This window comes from Physeter macrocephalus, chromosome 14 (assembly GCF_002837175.3).
Source record: "Physeter macrocephalus isolate SW-GA chromosome 14, ASM283717v5, whole genome shotgun sequence".
Classification (NCBI taxonomy): domain Eukaryota; kingdom Metazoa; phylum Chordata; class Mammalia; order Artiodactyla; family Physeteridae; genus Physeter; species Physeter macrocephalus.
Genome location: NC_041227.1, coordinates 47,929,840 through 47,951,504, shown reverse-complemented (window position 1 = coordinate 47,951,504; position 21,665 = coordinate 47,929,840). Strand labels below are relative to the sequence as shown.

The 21,665-nt window shown below is 49.7% G+C and overlaps 2 protein-coding genes across 17 annotated transcripts in view; one reads left to right on the top strand and one right to left on the bottom strand.

Annotated features, from left to right (window-relative positions):
• CRAMP1 (cramped chromatin regulator homolog 1) overlaps positions 1-4,323 on the bottom strand; it is a 62,424-nt gene extending 58,101 nt beyond the window's left edge. For all 9 annotated transcript variants that reach the window (XR_008619112.1, XM_055089926.1, XM_028498481.2 and 6 more), the window contains exons 1-2: positions 4,097-4,323; positions 1,693-2,039 (exon numbers count right to left, since the gene is read on the bottom strand). Coding sequence is in view for 8 of the 9 variants with exons in the window: in XM_055089926.1 (XP_054945901.1) it covers positions 1,693-2,038 (346 nt within the window). In the remaining variant the exon portion in view is untranslated. The remainder of the gene's footprint in view (positions 1-1,692; positions 2,040-4,096) is intronic.
• Positions 4,324-5,983: 1,660 nt separating this feature from the next.
• The window catches only part of IFT140 (intraflagellar transport 140), a 72,204-nt gene continuing 56,522 nt past the window's right edge, over positions 5,984-21,665 (top strand). For 3 of the 8 annotated variants that reach the window (XM_028498577.2, XM_028498570.2, XM_028498574.2), the window contains exons 1-6: positions 5,985-6,083; positions 6,844-6,885; positions 10,769-10,946; positions 13,808-14,029; positions 20,495-20,616; positions 20,748-20,890. In XM_028498577.2, the coding sequence (XP_028354378.1) occupies positions 10,800-10,946; positions 13,808-14,029; positions 20,495-20,616; positions 20,748-20,890 (634 nt within the window). In that variant the 5' untranslated portion in view covers positions 5,985-6,083; positions 6,844-6,885; positions 10,769-10,799. Of the gene's footprint in view, positions 6,084-6,843; positions 6,886-10,610; positions 10,682-10,768; positions 10,947-13,807; positions 14,030-20,494; positions 20,617-20,747; positions 20,891-21,665 lie in introns of those variants that run through there. The other 5 variants (XM_028498572.2, XM_028498573.2, XM_028498575.2 and 2 more) reach the window with 5 other exon arrangements.

The following is a 21,665-nucleotide window of genomic DNA, read 5'->3' as shown; positions in this document are numbered from 1 at the left end:
ACACCAGAGCCAGGGCTTCTGAAGCCACAAACAAACCCTCGAAGGAACCACAGCAGCTCACACATGATAACTTACACATATCTGTAACTGGGAACGAAAACCTATTTTTTACAAAACAAAGCCAGTAAAACAAATTAACATGTTCCTAATTGGTCAGCAACTTTCACACCAAAACAAGCTTCTATGAGACAAGTTTTGACTTCTGAAACACACAGAATTACCTTATACGTCCATCTTCAAGTAAGTATACTTACGTCAAAAGTCTTTACCAAAATATCAAGTAAGGCCATGATTTCAGAGGCCAGTCCTCAGCTGAGAAGGAGGCAGAAGCAGCAAGCTTAACTGCACACATTTGGCCCAGATCTCCAAAATGGGTCCTCCATTAGCACCTGAGGTATTTCCTTCTTAAAATTATCAAGACCACATAATAAATTTAAATTGCCATTTCCCAAGGAACTGACAGTTTTTTCATGCAAAACTCACTAGAAAATGGTGTTATATTTGCTACCTATAAAAATGCTGCAAACGTGGCCTGAAACAAAAGGGATGTTAAGAACAATTCACTTGGACTTCCCTGGTGGCGCCGTGGTTAAGAATCCACCTGCCAATGCAGGGGACACGGGTTCGATGCCTGGTCCGGGAATATCCCACATGCCGCAGAGCAACTAATCTTGTGCACCACAACTACTGAGCCTGCGCTCTAGAGACCACGGGCCACAACTACTGAGCCTGCGTGCCACAACTACTGAAGCCCGCGCACCTAGAGCCTGTGCTCCGCAACAAGAGAAGCCACCGCAATGAGAAGCCCGCACACCGCGACGAGAAGTAGCCCCCGCTCGCCGCAACTAGAGAAAGCCCACGCGCAGCAAGGAAGACCTAACACAGCCAAAAATAAATAAACAAATTTATTTAAAAAAAAAAAAAACAATTCACTTGCACAATTAACAAAAAGCAGAATGCTAAAATATAAATAGACACAAGCAGAAAACAATGGGGAACTGGCAGATCTGGAACAAAAAAGCCATAATATTCTCATCAACCTGAGAATACCACGACAAATGCTGTAGACTGTTATTCATTTACATCAGGCCACAAATGTTTTCACCACTTACTACACCAGGGGAGATGTTTTCATGGCACCCAAGGAAACCTTAGTTGAAACTCAAGGGCCACGTCTTGATGCCCTTAAAATTTTCAAGCCTAGCATACTTGAAGTGGAGGGTGATGAGCCCAAGTCAGACCCTTCGGATCACTCATTTTCAGCTTATCAATCTTTCCCCAAATGAGTTTCAAAAGCCCATTTCTTTGTTGTATTTCCACACATCTGAGTCTGGGGAAGAGATACAGCACGTATTTTCTCAATCCATCTTTAAACTATTGCCTGTTTGAAATAACCTACCATATAAATCAAGGAGCCTCTGGGTGTAAAAAAACCAACCTTCAGAAATCTATTGTGTTTGCCCAAAGAAAGAATACTTACTGCCTCTTAACATAGTTGAAATACAGAAAGAAACAGTCTTTTTGGAGGAGAAAAGGATCATGTCCCCCTGCAAAGTGCCACCCAAAGTGTGGGTGCTGGACAAATGTGGGAGCAGGAGCTGGGTGGAGGCAGGGAGGCGGGGAGGGAAGGGTCCCTTCTCCACCCCCGGGGAGTGCAGGGCACACCCTGCAAGGGGCTGGGGTCCCCCGTACCTTTTCCGCGGGGCCCTGAGCTGCCCGCGCTGCTGCTCCCCCCGGCGCAGGACGAGTCCTTCCTGAGCCTCTTGCTCTGCGGCCTCACGCTGGACCTGAGGAAGTGGTGCTGGTCCTGGGGGCAGGCGGGCGGCGGGGACGGGGCCTGCGGGCCGCCCGAGGGGGCTTGGGGGCCGTCGCCGCCGTCCCTGGGGGTCTTGTCGTCCCTCTTTGTGCCACCGCTTTCCTCGGCCGCGTCCCCGCCGCCGGGCCCCTCTCCTTCCAGCGAGTCCTCATCGGCCGACCTCTTGCCCAGCCTCTTGAGCCCTTCCTCCCCGCCGCCGCCGTCTCCCAACTTCACTGTCATCCTGGCCGGAGAGGGAAAGAGGGGACCCCGGTGAGGCGCGCGGCCCGCAGCCTGCGAGAAGTTTAGCCGCACCGATCCCCTCTCAACATGGCCGCCGTTGTTTGTTCCAGATCCCCTCCCGCGGCCCGCCCGCCCCAGCCCGGCCAGCCGGGCCTGAGCCGCCGCGCGCCCGACCCCGGCCCGGACCCCCACGCGCCCGCCCGCCCGACGTCCAGGAAACGGCGGCCAGCGGCGAGGAGGCGGCGGGGCGGCGGTTGGGCGGCCGCACCCGGACGGCCCTGCCCGTGCGGCGGCCCGGCCCGGGGTCGGGAAGGGGGCATGTGGCCCGGGCCGGGGTCCCGGGGTCCCGGAGCCACCTACCCAGCGGGCCCACGGCTCATGGCCTGCGCGCCGGGCAGCCCGCGCGCCGGCCTCGCTCCCAGCGCTGCCTGGGCCGTCTTGGCCTCCGCGCCAGCGTCCCCCGACCCCACCCCTCCCCGCCCCCCAAAACGCGCAGGACTCCGGGCCCGCGCACCTGCCCCGCAAGCGTGCCCCCAAAGTTAGCCCCGGAGTGGGGTCGAGGGGCCCGGATCGACCCCGGCAGGGGAGAGGCGCGGGCTCGCCTGCGTGCACAGGGAACTCCATGGTGGCCCGCGGCTGCCGGTCCGCCTGCTTATTTTAAAACAGACATAAAGAATAATAAGCTCGGGGTTTCTGGGAATCTTGCTTCGGAGGGTGGGATATGTGTGCTGCTGCGGGGATTTACGAATTGAAAATGCTTTTGCAACAAAGGAGACTTGCATAGAACAGGTTGGAGCCACCTATGAAAGTGACAGCACAGTTATGTCCAAGTAAGAATGGATAGAAGAGAATTGTGTTAAAACTCTCGGTAACCATGAATAAAAATCTCGCATTAACTTTGTTACCCTCTGTTGTGAGCAATGTCAACAACAAAATGTGACAACTCTAAAACGTGGACCAAAAAGCAGATCCACTCAGTTTATGCAAAGAGAATCAGACACTATCAACATTGTAAACCCAGAAATAGTAATGTGTACATGCGATGAAGCGAGAAAGATCAACAGGTGTTGATACTATGCCCAAACTCTGCTTGACATGCTCAACACGACTGCTGAAAATGGGAACATTTACATTTAAAAGGAAAATGAGAGCAAGACATCAAGGCCAACAATGAAATACATTAACAGGAGTAAGGACCTTTCATAGAAAGATTTGGAAATGATTAAAATCATAACAATACCTGCTATTGCTCTTAAGTATTATGCCTCAAAACTATCCGTTACAGCATTCATCTGTTGAAACTGATGTCATAAATCATCTGAATTCATACCAGTTTAAAAAAAAAACTGCCGAAGAATAGAACTATACAAGACAGATACCACCCAAACTTATAGGACTTCATTGCATGGGACATCTCACTATTCACTTATCCTATCCATTTCTACTTAAGAAACCTGAAAATATCCTAAAGGGCCTTCTTCTGGGTTATAATGTGGAAAACACTATTCCCAGGGACCTATCATCCCAAAGCTACCCACATAACCCAGGATCCGGGCAAAGGTTACATCAGCTACAACAGAATAAACTTGCCCGTTCGCCAGATTGAATACTGGAAGACACTAAACTGAATACAAAAGGACGTTGCTTTTCAGAATTAAAAGGATATTAACACATTTCAGAGTCTTCCCTGAAGGGAAAAGTAAAACATGGAGGTGGAATCCTTTTACCGAATACCTCCAACCTTGCTTCCTGACCGTGCACAGAGGTGGGATCACCTCAAACCCAATCCCGGCTGGACACCATTTGCCACATTTCAGGAAAGGAAAAGCAAAACCTTCCCTCTCCGGCGGATTTCTGGCTGCACACAAAGAGCGCTGTCAACGCAACGGTTCTGAGTCCGGGCTCCCGCGAGCCGCCCCGACAAAGAACCGCGTACGTAACCACCACCGCCAGGGCTTAGGCCACTTCTCCCTCAGCCCCGCTCCGGCTGGGAGCCGGGCCTCGCCGTGACAGCCGGTCGGGGCGGCCCACCCCACCCAAGCCCCAGCCTCCCGTCACCTTTTTCATCAAAGCCTTGCAGCAGCCTGGCTTTCCGGGCCCCCCGGGGTCCTGTCGGGCAGCCCCGGCCCCCGAGCGCCGGCTGCTGAGAGACTGCAACGCCGGTGTGGTCCTCCCGCCTTGGAAGCAGTCGCCGAGCGGCCCTCGCCCCGGCACGTCCCCTCCGCTGCCGGCGTGCGGCTGACGGGGCTGCGGGCGCCGGTACTGCGACCGCTCAGCCTCCCAGAGGCCCGGCCCGCGGCGCACAGGAGCAGTTCCGGCTACGGCGGCCGGCGAAGTCCGCGGGGCCGACGCGCGGGGCGGGGCCGGGGCGGCGGGAGCGCGGGCCGGGGCGGGGCGACGCGCGCGGGACCGAGCACGCCGAGGTTTCCAGCGGGCGCGCCCCCTCAGGGGCGCTCCCATTGGTCGGCGGCGGGAGCGCGCGCTAGCACGCACGGACGCTGGGCGGGGGCGGAGGGCGGGCCCGCAAAACTGGTAATGTTGTGACGCCAGTCTCGCGGCAGTGCGGACTGATACGTCTCTTCGGATTGGTGAATCAACAGCCAATAGAGTGAGAGCCTAGGCTGTGATTGGCCCGGGCCGTGTTGACGGATGCGTGAGAAGAAAACGCCGCCTGAGCTCTGAGTCTTGAATCCGGCGCGAACCGGGTTTTTAACGAAAAAGTGTAAAAGTGTTAACTGAGGCAGATAAACACACCCTTTATTGAATTGAGTGCATGCTTTTAAAGTTCCTTAGCGTTAGGGCTGGTGCTGGGCACTTACGTTGTTTTCGTTTCGGCGATAAAGGATTGTTTTAAATTCTAGTGTTTATGGCCCCTGATAAGAGCGATGGTGTTTAAGGGTACAAACTTGTAAGGAGTAGTATCTAATGCACAGTATAATGGATACAGACAATAGTATTGTACTATATGTAATGTGATAAATATCTACATGCTAATCATATAATATACAAGTGTATCAAAGCAACGTTCTGTATACTTTAAACTTACGCAATGTTAAATGTCAAATTTATTCAATAAAATTCTAGTGTTTATGAAAATGGGTTTTTTAAAAAATAGAATTTTCTTTGTATGTATGTGATCCAGCGCCTAGCTCCTCCGATTAGGTAGTACCTACATTTTCCTATTATTTTTTTATTTGTTTAACAATGTGGACCTTTTTGCTGCTTTTTGCTATAGTAAGTTTTTTAAATGAATGACATTACTTTTTTTTTTTTCCAAAATTAGTTTAACCCACCAGACCGTTAGGCCAGGGCAGCCCGTTGCTAATGCCTTAGGGAATGCAGTCTGCCGCCAGGGTTAGAAACCAGGTTAGTTTCTAACCGGATGAACTCGTATCGTTGGCTACTATTTTCTCTCCAATGGCGTCCATAAGGCCCCCAAAGCACTGAGCGCATGTCATAAGTTAACAGCTTCAAGGAACCATATTGAATCAACTGGCTTTACTCATAAATTCTCTTGAACGACACCCTCCTCGAGACAAAGCAGAGTCTAGCAAACCTTTTAGGGTCCAAAAGACCCAGCATAAGATTAACCAGAGAGGAAAGAATCTTAAAGATGGCGTTCCGTCTCTTTCCCAGTCTCTCTGCTGCCTTCCTCCACCTGACTGACCTACGCGGTTGGAAACGTAACTACAGGTCCCCAACCGGCCGTGTATTCCTCTCACATCTAGAAGAATTTATCAGCTTCCCTTCTCTGCGCAGAAAGGCATATCTTGGCCTCTTGGCCCCCCTCTACGAGCCAGCATTTTTAAGTCTAGACAGCGGCTGCGAAGGGGGTAAATTGCCCTGCAACACCGCGGAGCTCGCCACCCGCTGGAGGAATCCTGCCCTCGGCTCCGCACGAACATTCCCGATCGTCTTCGGCTCTTTCCGGCCTCTCGTGGAGCTTCGGGCGGCCTCGGCGTCCGCTAGCTCAGCGTCGGCTGTATCCGCTTTGGCTCGCAGCCGTTGTCCCGGCAACGCGCGGCGGCGCTGCGGCCCAGCCAAGGTGAGTGCGGTCCCCGGCCCCGGGCCCAGGAGTAGAGGGTCTGGGGGCTGGGAGCCGGGGAGGAGGGCGACGACGAGGAGGGGCCGGGGAGGGGCTCGGGAGGCCGGGGCGGCTCGCCGTGTCGGGCGGTTCCGGGGGCCCGGAGCCTGGGGCCGGAGGAGGGCAACGCCGAGGTGCGCGGGATCCCCTTCGCGCTCCCTCCCGGATTATTTTCGTCCAGAAATCCTGCTTGGGCCGAGCGCCCGAGCGCGTGGCTGGTCAGGCTGAGTCTTGGGGGTGCGGGGCGGGCGTCCGAACGGTCAGCGCGAGACAAGGGCCACCTCCGGCGCAGACAGGTCTGACTGAGGGCCGCGTGGCTGCTTGAGGCCCGGGGGAGCTGACCCGGTGACGAGGAGGCGGCGCCGGAGGCGCTCGCGGTAACACTGGGCCTGGGAGGGAATCAGAAAACCACCTTTCTGCGCTGTCAGTCCTGCGGCCCGGGGAACCGCACGCATGGTCCAAACCAGAGATGGAGTTCCTTCTTGTCCATGGGATGCAGCTATGACCCTGCACTGCCGAGGCCCCGGGGGCTGTGATGGGGGCGGTGGTGAGGCTTTTCGGGGTGGCCCCTAGTGCCTGCCCCCACACCTCTCCACTCTGCCGCCATTGCCTCTAAGTCCTCTGGTTCCCTCCCGCAGCATCTCCAAGCAGTAATGCAACTGAAGTTATCCTTAATACCACGAGCCGCTCAGTTGAAAGACCTTAACATTTTCTTTCCCAGAAGGTGGTTTAACGGAGACGTAAAGACCTTGCACCGCTGGAGGTGAGAGGATCAAATCAGTGAGAATAAATGGAATTTTTTCTTTCCCCAAAATTTATATATTGCCAAATCGCCTTATGTTCTAGAGACCCTGAGTTTGTTTTAAGGAACAAAACAAACTTGTGTTTCTGAACTGATGCCATTAATAGATGCCATTAGGTCACTATTTTATTGTTAGTCATCTCTCCTCCTTATGTTTTTTTTTTTAATTAATTTATTTGGTTGTGCCGGGTCTTAATTGTGGCAGGCGGGCTCCTTAGTTGTGGCACATGGGCTCCTTAGTTGCAGCAGGCAAACTTTTAGTCGCGGCACGCATGTGGGATCTAGTTCCCTGACGGGGATCGAACCTGGGCCCCCTGCATTGGGAGTGCAGAGTCTCAACCACTGCGCCACCAGGAAAGTATCCCCCCCTGCCACTCCATGATACTCTTGAGTGTAAAGTATAACTCACTTGGCCACCATTTTTCATTTCACTGGGATGTGTTCCTCATTGAGAAGAAGAAATCCATTGATAATATCTTGAAAGATGATTGTACAACAGGACCTGACCCACGCACAAAGTGGACATTAGGGGAACTAAGAAACACCTTCAGATGGAAAAAATTAAATATTTAATTTATTTGGTTGTGCCGGGTCTTAATTGTGGCAGGCGGGCTCCTTAGTTGTGGCACGCAGACTCTTAGTTGTGGCATGCATGTGGGACCTAGTTCCCAGACCAGGGATTGAACTTGGGCCCCCTGCATTGGGAGTGCAGAGTGTTAGTTAACCAATGCGCCACCAGGAAGTCCCCCTCCTTTTGTTTACATCGGTAACTTTTCTTTTGTAATTATGCAGATAATATTTATTAATTGTAGAAAAATGTTAAAACACAGATGAAAGGAATGATGAGCAATCACACATACACTGTATAAAAATGGACTCATTGGGTCTTCCCTGGTGGCACAGTGGTTGAGAGTCGGCCTGCTGATGCGGGGGACACAGGTTCGTATCCCGGTCCGGGAGGATCCCACATGTCGCGGAGCGGCTGGGCCTGTGAGCCATGGCCGCTGAGCCTGCGCGTCTGGAGCCTGTGCCCTGCAACGGGACAGGCCACTACAGTTAGAGGCCCACGTACCGCAAAAAAAAAAAAAAAAAAAAAAATGGACTCATTCACCTTGGACTTCACCCACCCTGGATTTAACCCCCTTTTTACAACTGTTCCAGGGCTGGGGATGCTCCGATGGCCCCTCACCTTGTGGGGCAGATAATCTGGTAGGGAGTGGAGGATGGTCAGTCAAACACACATTTACAGTAAACTCTGAATGCAGCAGTGGAGAAATACAGGGTTCTATGAGGACTCTGGGCAGAAGCACTGGACAACCTAGAAATCAAGTCCCAGAGCTCAATGGTGGAAAAGAGGCTTCTTGAGTACCCAAAGCAGGGGTGTTGGGGAGAGAGCTTCTGGGAAAGCCCCAGGCAAGAAGAAAGTAATTTAAAGATCTTTCAGCATACTTGCTTATTACAAAGTTATGTTTGAAATAAAAGATAGAGGCAATCAGGTTTAACTTTTTCAAGTACTATTATAATTCTTTCTCTATCATTACAACAAAATTAATATGTTACTCATTTTTCCAAGGCATGTTTTCAGAAAGTAAACTTGTTAAACATGAATAAGAATTTCCCATAGCCCAGAATTTAGACCCTTGATTGGGTGCAACACATTAAAACTCACTTTAAAAGGTTTCCTTGCTGCATTAGACTGCCCAGTTTTTAACCTGGTGTGTCTCGTTGTCAGTGGCTCTGTGTGAACATTTGCATGAAATCTTTACTCAAGGAAGCCAGAGCCCTGACCGGTGTGCATGTCCCCTAAGTGATGTGTGCAGGACCCAGATCCTGCCCTCTCCCCTGACTCCAGCCCCACATCCCCCTGCTCCTCTGGCCAGTGTCCAGCTGCTCCGCTAGGAGTCCTGAATGGGTTGCTCTTCAGCTTGTGGTGGGTATATATCAGGGTATATATTCATAAGATGAAGATAAACATTTGAAATGTGACTGTTCATTTCTACCCACCTCCTTCTAGCTTCTGGAAGAAAAGGGTTTCCCTCTCTAGACCCAATCTGAGCCTTCATGGCTTCCTCTGATACAACTATTGTATTGCTAAAAGCAAATGGCATAGTCCATTCCCTACTCTAATGATAGAATTTTGCAGGTGCTGGATAACTTTTCTGTACAATTTTTTTGTTGCAGTTAAATATACATAATATGAGATTTACTATTTTAACCGTTTGTAAGTATACAGTTCAGCAGCGGCATTAAGTACATTCACATTGTTGTGCAGTCATCACCACCATCTATCTCCAGAATTTTTTTCATCTTCCCAAACTGAAACCTTGTATACAATAAACTCTAATACCCCATCCCTGCCTGTAGCAGGCCCTGTCAACTACCAATCTACTTTCTGCCTCTATGAATTTGATGACTCTAAGTACATATATAAGTGAATCATACAGTATTTGTTCTTTTGTGTCTGGCTTATTTCACTTCTTCTAGGTTCATCTATGTTGTAACGTGTCAGAATTTCATTCCATTTTAAGGCTGAATAATACTCCATTGTATGAATATACCACATTTTGTTTATTCATTCGTTGATAGACATTTGGGTTGTGTCCACCTTTTCACTATGAATAATGCTGCTATGAATATTGTGTTCAAATATCTGTTCAAATCCCTGCTTTCAATTCTTTTAGGTATATATCCAGAACTGGAATTGCTGAATTATACAGTAATTCTATGTTTGATATTTACAGACCCACCATACTGTTTTCCACAGCATCTGTACCATTTTACACTCCTACCAGCAATTCACAAGGGTTCCAATTGCTCCACATCCTCACCAAAACTTTTTACTTTCTGTTTTTCTGATAATAGCCATCCTAATGGGGATGAAGTTGAATAATTTTAAATGATAGCAAACCAACTCACAAATAAGCTTTTCTCTGCTAGTTAGCTTCCCCAAACTGACTGTAGGATGTGAAAAAGTGGGCAGTAGTCAGACTGTCATTCCATTCACCTTCCTACCCCTCCTGCAAAGGGACAATATGCACATCTTTTCCAGCAAAGAAAGAAAGATGTTAAGTTCATGTAACTGATCAAGTTCATCTTCTCCCCAGTTGCTCTGGCTTTGCTTCTTTGACTCCCTAGCAAATGAATCCTTTTGCTCCTGACACCTCAGTGGAAGGCAGGGACAGCCTTGGTTTTCTATCAGAAATTGGGTGCTAGGTTTTTCTGTACATTTCTCTCTCTTTTTTTTTTTTTTTTTTGCGGTACTTGGGCCTCTCACTGTTGTGGCCTCTCCCGTTGCAGAGCACAGGCTCCGGAGGCGCAGGCTCAGAGGCCATGGCTCACGGGCCTAGCCGCTACGCATCATGTGGGATCCTCCCGGACTGGGGCATGAACCCATGTCCCCTGCATCGGCAGGCGGACTCTCAACCACTGCGCCACCAGCGAAGCCCCTGTACATTTCTCTTTTGTAAAGCAGTTTGCTTTTGTTTGTTTGTTTGGAAATGTTGCTTAACGGGGAGCTATAGAAATATAAATTGTCCTTATTATGATTGGGATAAAGATGATCAAGGTTTACACATGTAGTCTAGTCCACGGGGCTTTTCTTTATTGTTTTGATGGCAGTATGTGTTATTCCTTTCCATTGTTCCAGGTCTAATCCCTTGCCTCTAATTGTATATTTTTCCTGTTAGAGACCTCTTCCACATAAAATTGCCTGTTATTGGTCTGAAGGGGTACTGATAAGTTGCTGAATGTCTTGTAGGTTTGTGATGCTTCTTTTTCCTAATTCTATATATAGTAGTTTTGTTTTGTTCAAGACCAACAGGACTTGGTTGTCTTTTCCCTCCAGGTTTCAGCCCTGACCAGGCCTGCGTTTCGTCATGGCCCTCTACTTTGACCACCGCATAAAAGCCCCGGATGCAGTTGGGTCTCCCTCCCACATCAATTGGCACCCCGTTCACCCATTCCTGGCAGTCGCTTCCATTAGCACAGCCTCAGGAGGCAGTGTGGATATATATCAGGAGCAAGTGAGTGCAGAAAGCAGCAATTCTGACTGCAGTAGCTTCTGGCTCTTGTCTCTCTTTTGTTCGTGTGTGTGTGTGTGTGTGTGTGTGTGTGTGTGTGTGTGTGTGTCCGTGTCCAAACTCCCAATATTATAAAAGCCCTATTATAGGAATAACTCTTTTACCCCTGCTATTTAGTTTTGGGGACATATTTAGGAATGCTCAAGGCAGAATCCACAGTCAATTCACGGTCACCAGCAGGGTTATCTGTCCATCCCTCTCCAGCCTCCCGTTGGCCATTTGAAACTATTTGTTTCCTGGAGCTGCCATAACAAATTACCACAAATTGGGTAACTTAAAACAACAGAAATTTATTCTCTCATAGTTCTGGAGGCCAGAAGTCTCCAACAACAGGTTAGCAGGGCCCTGTCCTCTCCAAAGGCTCTAGTGGAGGATCTGTTCCGTGCTTCATATTAGCTTCCAGTGTAGCCAGCAGTCCTTGGTGCTCCTCGGCTGGGACATGTATCACTCCAGCCTCTCCCTCCATCCTCACACAGCCACCTGCTCTGTGTGGCCATGTCTCTTTCCTCCTCACCTAAGGGCACCAGTCATAGTGGACTAGGGCCCACTCTAAAGACCTTGTCTTAACTTGATCATCTGCAAAGATCCTATTTTCAGATAAGGTCACATCACAAGTACCAGGGGTTAGGACTTCAACACACCTTTTTGGGGTGCACAATTAAATTCATAACAGAAACTTTATAGACGCTCCTCCTACTTCACCAAGAAAGATGGATTTCCTTTCCCACTCCCCCCTCTGCCCTCTGCAGTCTCGATGTCACCCCTGAAATTTCACCCAAGCAGCCACACTCATCAGCAATTGCTACATAACGTGTCCTGCTGTCCCTGCCCCCCACACATTCCACCCTCCTGTAGGATCCTCCGGAGAGCACACCTGAGGGTCTTCCTCACCCAGCCCCCTTCATCCGGGCCACCCCCTTCCCCGCCGGGCCCTCCAGCCTTCCCCCGTCCCAGACAGGCCTGCCGTTGGCCCCCCTCAGAGCACATCCAGGCCTCTTCTCCCTCTATTCGCTCCTCCTGGGGTTGCGTTACCATCTATCAGTGGATGACTTACAAGCCTGCGGCTCCAGCCCACCAGTCCCCCCCAACCCCTGAGCAAGCCCTCCCCTCACGCTCCACAAAGGGCAAACCCTCCTGGTATGTTCTTCTTGGTCTCATCCCAGGTGTGGGTCAGTTTTTGGCCCCAGTGCCAAGCACAGTGTCGCCAACTATTTCAGAGTAGATGCCTCCCTTCTGGGAGTCAGACAGCTCTCCAATATGTATCATAAAATTTTCTTTAGAGTAAATAGTATTAAATCCAAAAGAATAGCAATTTTAGATTTTTTTTTTCTGCACTGCGCAGCTTGTGGGATCTTAGTTCCCCAACCAGGGATTGAACCCAGGCCACGGCAGTGAAAGGGCCCTCCAGCCTTCCCCCGTCCCAGACAGGCCTGCCGTTGGCCCCCCTCAGAGCACATCCAGGCCTCTTCTCCCTCTATTCGCTCCTCCTGGGGTTGCGTTACCATCTATCAGTGGATGACTTACAAGCCTGCGGCTCCAGCCCACCAGTCCCCCCCAACCCCTGAGCAAGCCCTCCCCTCACGCTCCACAAAGGGCAAACCCTCCTGGTATGTTCTTCTTGGTCTCATCCCAGGTGTGGGTCAGTTTTTGGCCCCAGTGCCAAGCACAGTGTCGCCAACTATTTCAGAGTAGATGCCTCCCTTCTGGGAGTCAGACAGCTCTCCAATATGTATCATAAAATTTTCTTTAGAGTAAATAGTATTAAATCCAAAAGAATAGCAATTTTAGATTTTTTTTTTCTGCACTGCGCAGCTTGTGGGATCTTAGTTCCCCAACCAGGGATTGAACCCAGGCCACGGCAGTGAAAGTGCCAAGTCCTAACCACTGGACCACCAGGGAATTACCTAGATAAAATTTTAAATTTTAGAAAATTTAAAATATACTATTACAAAACAAAGTGTACTTCCTGTGTTTCTAATTGGCACAAGGAGACCATTAGGATTTCAAAATAATGATTTATTGAATGATAATGAGGTCACAGATGTAGCAGGTGTAACTGAGTTTGCTAGGAAGAGCCCAGTAGAAGTAGTGAGAACAATCTGAATTAATCTCTGAAAACACATTTATACCTTAAACCTACTGCCTTAGAAAATTCTAGAAAACACAAGAATATACCACCATGTATTCAATTAGCTGTCACAGCAATGACATCATCACACATCACAGAGCTCCGGAAAACTGCGCTGTACACTCACGAGAGAACAACAGTTAACAGGGCAGATCATGTCTTCATATCATCCTGAACGTGACTTTGGTGTCGCAGACCCCAAAAACGTTCTCGGGTCACCTCACTACACTTTGAGAACCTTGGGTCAACACACTTCACCCGCTGGCCCACTGCTTCTTTTTGTAAATAAAGTTTTATTGAACTCCCTGGCAGTCCAGTGGTTAGGACTCAGAGCTTCCACTGCAGGGGGCCCAGGTTTGATCCCTGGTCAGGGAACTAAGATCCCGCAAGCCACACAGCGTGGCCAAAAAAATAAATAAATAAAATAAATGGAAAAAATTTTTAAGTAAATAAAGATTTATTGATAAACTGGTCCATGGGGTCAGTTGAATGTTTACCTTACGCCTTCCTAGTTCAGCTGAGGCAAGATGGGTGTTTCTATGAAAATTAAATAGAATATTTCCTTAACAAACTGCTCATTATGTCCTGTAGCTGATGTCATTCCATTGATGAGGCAGAAATTCTTAGAGTAGTGGCCACTCCCCATAAAATAAAGAATTTACCTCGTGTGTCACAGGGTGAGTGTGTGCCAGACACGCATATCGAGAGGTCGTTCCGGGTCACCTCCCTCTGCTGGCACCCGACGCGGCTGATCCTGGCTATTGGCTGGGAGACTGGAGAAGTGGTCGTGTTTAATAAGCAAGACAAGGAGCAGCATGCGGTCCCCCCGACGCAAACCGCCGACATCACCGTCCTCAACTGGAGCCCCAACGGGAACTGCCTGGTGTCGGGGGATAGGGTAAGCAGACACGCTGAGACACTGACTTCAGATCTCTGCATTGCCCTGTCCATGCTCTTAGGGACCAAATTGTTAGAAACTTGCGGTTGCCGAGTTCAACTGATTTTGTCAGCTGTCACGGCAGATTTTGTTTTATATTGGGTGGAAGGTTTGAATGTTTTATTCTACCATCTCACTCTGTGGCAAAAGTTTGTAATTTTTAAAATAAACATTTCTAGGTAAGTACATTCACAAAGATGGGGTGGTGCTTCATGTACCCCCAAACCCCACCTTCCCTGAGCACACCGCTTCATTGCCTAGGAGTCCCTGGTCCTGATCATCTGGCCTAGGGCTTCCTAAGCAGGTCAGTTTGCCCCCAGGGGACACTTTGCTGTGTCTGGGGAGATTTTTTCTTGTCATGGTGGTGCTGGGGGGTGCTTTCTACTGGCATCTGGCAGGTGGAGGCCAGAGATACTGCTCAACATCCTCCGATGCTCAGGGCAGACCCCACAGCAGAGAATTACCAGCTCAAGAAGTCAACAGTACACAGGCTGAGAAACCTGGTCTAGACCTGTTTGATTCAAAAATGACAGCAGAAATTGTACAATGTGTTTATTTATTTTACACGTTTAAGGTAATACATTTATATGTTTCAAAGTTCAAAAAATACGAAAAGGTATATACTGTAAAGACTTTCCAGCCCCATCCCCATCCACTTCCTCCCCATCCACTCTCTCCCCTTCCCTACCCTCCAGCACCTACAGCTTCTTCAAGTCTCTCCAGCGCTCCTTCAGTACACACAGGAATACACAATGCATTCTCTCCCCAACTTCCAATTTTGAAAAATTTCAAACCTTTAGGGGAGTTGAAAGAATAGTACGAACAACACCCTTGTACCCTTCCCGTGAATTCAGTAGCTGTTAATGTTTTGACACATCTGCTCTCTCTGTTTATCTGTATTTTTTCCCCGCATATTTGAGAGTTTGTCACAGACATCGTACTTCATCCGTAAATGCTTTGGCATCGATCTCCTAGGAGCGTAACCACGTGTGCTGTCACTCAGGAGGGTGAAGCCCATGAACTGGTTTCTACTGCTGTGCCATCAGTGTGACAGCTTCTCCTGCTGTCCCAGTAATGTCTGTGCTGATTTTGTCCTTACCCAGAAGCCAGCCAAGCACCATGCTTTGCATTTGGCCGTCATTTCTCTTTGGTCTCCTTTCATCAGAACTGGTCCCTGGTCTTGTCTTTTCTTTCTTCTCTCTCTTTTTTTTTTTTTTTTTTTTTTTTTGGTCTTTCATGACATCAACATTTTGAGGGGTCCAGACTAGTTACCTTGTAGAATGTTCCTCGGTTTAGATCTGTGTGGTTGTCTCCTCATGACTGCCTTTAGGTTAAACGTCTTGGCTGGGAGCCTCACACGGAGGGCGTCGTCTCTTTCCTATCTTCCTTGGTCCTTTTCACATGAGGGCAGTGCCCAGTGCACCCTGTTCTGTTTCTGGCTTTTCACCTGACGCCGCGTCTTCCAGGTCTTTCCATGGTGGTGCACGGCGAACCTCCTTGCTCTCTTTTAACCTGCCCTTTATTACACCAACATGTTATCGTTTACTTCCGCAGCCTCTGTGGATAAACGGTCTGCAGTCCTTTGCTGGACAGTGACACAGTGGCTGGCTTCATGCTTTTGTCCTTTTGCACGTGTGAAAGTTTAGAGAAATTCCTGGAGGTGGGATCCAGGGCATGCGCTTGTAGTTTGGTGAGTGCCCCTACACCTCCCTCCATTGGGCTTGATCAGCTCCCACCAACCCTGGAAAAGTGCTATCTCGGTTGTGTTCTAGTTTGTGTTTCTCTTCCTCTTGAGGGTGAATATTACTTAGAAGAGCCATTTATACTTCCTTTCTGTTCATGTCACTCATCCACTGTTCTAGTTATCCTTTTGTCTGGATTTTTCTTCTATTTTTCTAGTCTATTCCCACCTAATGGCATTGCTCTGCCCCCAGATTCCTACTTCTTTGGTGATCTTTCCCACCTCCTTGCTCAGAAAACCTCCTAGAGGAATAAAAGAATTCAGGGTCATTGAATGCCATCATTCTCATCTTGCTTTTATTAAGAAGCAACTAACAGAGTAGATGACTCAGGCATGAAACAAAGCCCAGGTTGGTGCTGACCAAGTCTTGGAGTCAGGATTTAAGAACAGAAATACCTAGCACTTCTCTAAGAAAATCTACAACTGTGCTGGTCCTAATTTCATACTGGACTCAGGCAGGCAGAGAAGTAATAACAAATGAACAGACACGCTCAGAGCACTGACCTCTGAGACACCTGCTCGCAGGCTTGGCCCAGGGTCTTTTCCACTCTCCCACCAGAGACCCAGTTTGATTACCGTGAGACCGACCAAACCTGCTGAAGCAGGAAGACACACGTAATCTGCAGCCCTCGTAGTGTCCCACGGTCTCCAGGGACAGGAGCAGAGCTGGCTTCTGACATCCAGAACCGCGAGTGAGGTGTCTGCTGCCAGCATCCGCCTCTCAGGGCCCCTTCCTGCACAGCCATCTCTCTCCTGTGCCATCCGTCTAGGAGGCTGCTGGAAACAAAGGAATCCACCCGCTCCAGTTTCACCCCAGAGATGACCTGCCCTTCCTCCTCTGTCCCAAGTCCAGCCCGGGCCAGGTGCCCCCTGTGCAGCCACCCTTGGGCCTGGGGCAGTGGGGAGATCCCTGGAAGAGGACACAGGCAGACACTTGGTCGGTGAAGAGGCGGGGAGGACAATGCACGTCCAGGGCTCATCTCCCTCGCACTCTCCTGCTAGACAAGAGCTGAGGGTGAGGAGCAAGTGCACCTACACACGGGAAAGGGCAAGTCGCTTCCTGATCTCTGAGATAAACCATTAGTGAGCCAACTGTGTGAAGTGACAATGTGTCCCGACAGTCGTACCTTGAGCCCTAACTTCACACCAGTCCCTTAGTACGTTCACCTCCTGCTCTGCACAGGACTAGTTTCCCACCTGAGGATGAGACGCTCTCACTTTTCCTTCAAGTCTTACTGGATAAAGTTATTTGAATGAGGTGACCTGGAAGGAATGGCAGCGAGTAAAGAGACCACTCTGAACACAAAGGATCCCCCCTCAGGAGTAGTAAGAGGTGCAAAAACCATTTAGAATTTAGGGGCAATGAGCAGGAGGCCCCGAAGAGGCATCTGCTTTGCCATCTTCTACTTGGCGTCTGCATGTCTACCTGGTTACAGGAGACTTGAGGTGACCTCCTGTGGCTTCCCCTCCTCGTGTGTGTGTGTGTGTGTGTGTGTGTGTGTGTGTGTGTGTGTGTGTGTCCTATTGGTCTGTATCTCTGGAGAACCGTAATACATCAGTGTTCAGTGCTATTTGTTCCTAGCTTGAAAAAGATGGGAGCGTTTACCCCAGGGAAATCTGCACTCGCTACAAGCTGGGGCTTCTTTAACCCCCAGGGGACCCAGTCATTAAACATTTGCCAGCATCCCACTGGATGGCTACGTAATCCTGAGCTACTAATTGCTCAACATTTTCTTCTAAAAAATTCACATTAAAAAAACGAAATAAGTTTATTTTACTTTAGACCAGGGATCAGCAAACTATAGTCCATGGAACAAAGCTGGCCTATCACCTGTTCTTCTAAATACTGAGTTTTGTGGGGACACAGCCACAGCCATGCCCATTCACTTACAGGATGTCTACGGATGTTGCAGACTGCAGGCAGAGTTGAGACCGTCCTTATGTCAGAACAGGGGTCTGCAGTCGTCTGAGCAGAAACCACTGCTCCAGGAGGCTCCGGACGTTTGCATCCTTCAACTTCTTCCCCAGCGCAGCAGTCGGGGGACCTGGAGGGGCCGAGTGCTCATGTTTGTGTTCAGGAGCCCAATGAGCTGTCAGCTGGAAGCTCGTGTATACTAATAAAACAGAGAGTCATTTACTGTGTTAAAAATTAAGTGCTGGACTGGAGTTACCTGGCAGTCCAGTGGTTAGGACTCAGCACTTTCACGGCAGGGTCCTGTGTTCAATCCCTGTTTGGAGAGCTAAGGTCCCGCAAGCTGCACAGCCGGGCCAAAAAGAAAAAAGAAAGAAAAATTAAGTGCTGGACAATTGCACTTGCAGGGCAGAGCAGAAGGCCATCTCCACAGAGGCCATGTGTGCCTGAAACACACAGCAGGGCCCAACTGCTGTCTCCTCTAGGGAGGAGGCTAGGTGATGGGGAAGGAAGCCTTCCCATTTCTGCCCTTATGTGTGTGTTTCACTGTGCAAGCATTATTTTTTTTAATGTTATTTTAAGAGTAATTTGTAAACAAAAAAACCAATAATGTTTCTATTCTTTTTTCAATAAATTTATTTATTTTATGTATTTATTTTTGGCTGTGTTGGGTCTGTTGCTGCACGTGGACTTTCTCTAGTTGCGGCTAGCGGGAGCTACTCTTCGTTGCACTGCGCGGGCTTCTCACTGTGGTGGCCTCTCTCGTTGTGGAGCATGGGCTCTAGGCACACGGGCTTCAGTAGTTGTGGCACGCAGGCTCAGTAGTTGTGGTGCACAGGCTCAGTAGTTGTGGCGCACGCGCTTAGTTGCTCCGCAGCATGTGGGATCTTCCCAGACCAGGGATCGAACCCATGTCCCCTGCATTGGCAGGCGGATTCTCAACCACTGCGCCACCAGGGAAGCCCCAAAGTTTTTATTCTTATCTTTATAAAACTGGCAAAGTCAAGAAGAATCTATAATAATATATGATTCAAATTCTATATATATTCATGTTACATACTATTTCTGATCTTATATACTTTTCTTAAAGGTCCACTGTACAAGTTGCTTTTTAAGGCCCACATTTTTTTTTTTGGCCGTGCCACACAGCATGCAGATCTTAGTTCCCTGACTAGGGATCAAACCCATGTCCCCTGCAGTGGAAGTGTGGAGTCTTAACCACTGGGCTTCCAGGGACGTCCCAAGGCCCACATTATTTGCAAATCATATTCTTATATACAGTAAAGCAATGTTACCCAGCATTGGGGGTATTGGAATGAAAGCAGCTTGAAAGAAGGGTGGGAAGATGACCTCACTGTCTGCTAAAACACCCACTGACCGTGAGCAGGAAACAGGCCTTGAGGACTGCTCGGGCAGCGCAGCAAAGCGGCCTCGGGGTTCGAGGGAAACATTGCCATTTGGCAAAGCTTAGCTTGTCCCAGCCAGAAGCCCTCCTGGAAAATTGCTCCTGGACCAAGTCGTCTTCCCCTCAACTTGAACTTTTCTAGCAGTTGTCTGAGCCATTAATTTGAGATTTTGATGACTTTGATGTTGAACATATAGTGCACCTGGCACCCAGATCTTGGTTTCTGTTGGTTTCTTCCAATGAAAGGAACCAGGGCTCCTTGGAGAAATGGCTGATCCTCGGGCTGGGGCAGGACGGCATGCCTGGAGGATCTGTAGGCCAGGACGTGAGGAGGTGCTCACAAACCCACAGCGATGGGCGCATCGAAGGGGCAACAGAGCCGGAGGAAAGAGCTCCCAATGGCAGAGCTGGAACAATTTGAGTATCTAAACAAACAAGGGAATATTGGGTCATAACCCAGAGTAGAAAATAAATATCCATGGGTCTGTCCATGCGTCCATATTGATATAAATCTGATTTAATAAATCAGTAAATGGTGGACAAGAGGCATATCTCTCCAGATGATCTAGGAGGTGAGACATAACTCTCCTTCCTACGTGTGGGCTGCACACAGCGACTTCCTTCCAGGCAGGACAGGATGGAAGGAAGGAGGAACTCCCCAGTGAGGGAGGTCACAAACATGACCTCAGCAGACAGGTCACGCCGAGGGCAGGGACCCCTGATCCGACGTATCGACAGCAGCACTTGACCTCTGGTCTTCCTCTCAAACCCACCACCCCAACAACAATGAGGAAAACATCAGACAAATCCCGCCGGAGGGACATTCTACAAAACCCCTGATCGGTCCTCCACCACTGTCCAGGCGTCCAGAACAGGGGCGTCTGAGCCACCGTCCCAGCCCACGGGGGCCCAAGGAGACATGGCAACCAGATGTCTGTGGGGCCTGGACAGGGTCCCAGGGCAGGAAGAACTGAGAAGAGGTGAATGAAGTACCAACTTTAGTTAGTATCATGCGCCACAGTAATCGTAGGGTCAGTAATAGGAGAAGCTAGGTGTGAGGTATGGGACTTCTCTGAACTATCTTTGCCACTTTTCCTTAAATCTGAATCTATCCCAAAATTAAAGATTTGTTTTAAAAACTGAACACATGACACTTGTTATCTCCAGGGAGTGAAGATGGGAGGGGGCACAGAGAGGAGTTTCTGGTTCCTTCATTGAACACTAGAATTGTTTTGAGTTTTTCACGGTGCACATATAGTAGTAGTATAGTTTTAAAAGAAAAAAAGGAGTAAGTCTATGCTCTGTTGCACAGTGTCACCCTCACTCTCCACCAGTCCCTTGCTAAGAATGTGACCTTGGGTTTTCCAGCTTGGTGTCCTGCTCTTATGGAAGTTGGACCAAAGGGGTCGAGTACAAGGGGCACCGCTGCTGAAACACGAGTATGGAAAACACCTCACTCACTGCATCTTCCGGCTGCCCCCTCCCAGCGAGTAAGTAGAGCTCGGATGGTGGCTGGCAGGGCCGGGGATGTGGCTCCTCCTGACACTGGAGGGGTCTCCTCTGTGGTTATACCACCTTCGTCCAGGGAGCAACGAGGAATCTCTGTCACATTTGCTCTTAGGGACCTCGTTCAGTTGGCGAAGGCAGCTGTGAGTGGTGATGAGAAAGCCCTGGACAAGTTTAACTGGAGGAAGAGTGGCTTTGGAAGATTCCTGAAAATGGGACTTCAAGAGGGACTCTCATTCTTTGTCAGCTTGACCGATGGTAAGACACTCTGGTTGGGGTCTGGGGACACTGCAGTGTTTTGGAGTGTCTGGGAGATTATAAGCAAATGGATGGCGTTTCTGCATAAAATTGCAGGCTGTGTGCCACTCCCAAATGGATGCCTTAGCCGGCTTGTGCAGGTGTTTATCCAGGATCCAAAGGGTGGCTTCACCTTGACCTGATAGAGGCAAATTGAGCTTTATTTGCGTTTGAAGGTTTTTCCGGAGGAAGCTGTCCAGGATGTGCAGCCCCAGATGAATCGATGCCAGGGGCACCCGACGTGGTCTCGAAGCCAGCAGCGGGGCTCAGCTCTGGGGTGGGTGTGACTGGGGCACGCTGGACTAGCAGCCCTGGCAGGGCCGGGCCGTCTGTGCTGATTTAACATGGCTCCCCTGTGGTGTGCTAGGAGGCAGACGGCGGCCAGTAGATGCAGTGTGAGGTTCAGAGAGATAGAGGGTCTCGTACACTCACGAGACGTTCATGAGTGCCTTCCCCCATGGGAAGGGGGCCCTTCCTGGGGTGATGGGGTTCGAGGACGTGTGTGGCCAGGCAGCTTAACTGTGACAGGTGACAGCTGGGAGGGGCTGGGGCATTTGTCACTTTAAAAGTAGAGAGACTTGGCATTTCAGGAGGGGAGTTGGCGGGACCCAACGTGGGCACTGTGGGGGCGGCGGGGGCCCTGAGGGAGGAAGGAGACGTGGCGACTGGAGGTCTGGCTCTGCAGGGTGTGTCAGCGCTGCCTCCGCTCAGCAGCCATGCAACTGGGGCAGATGAT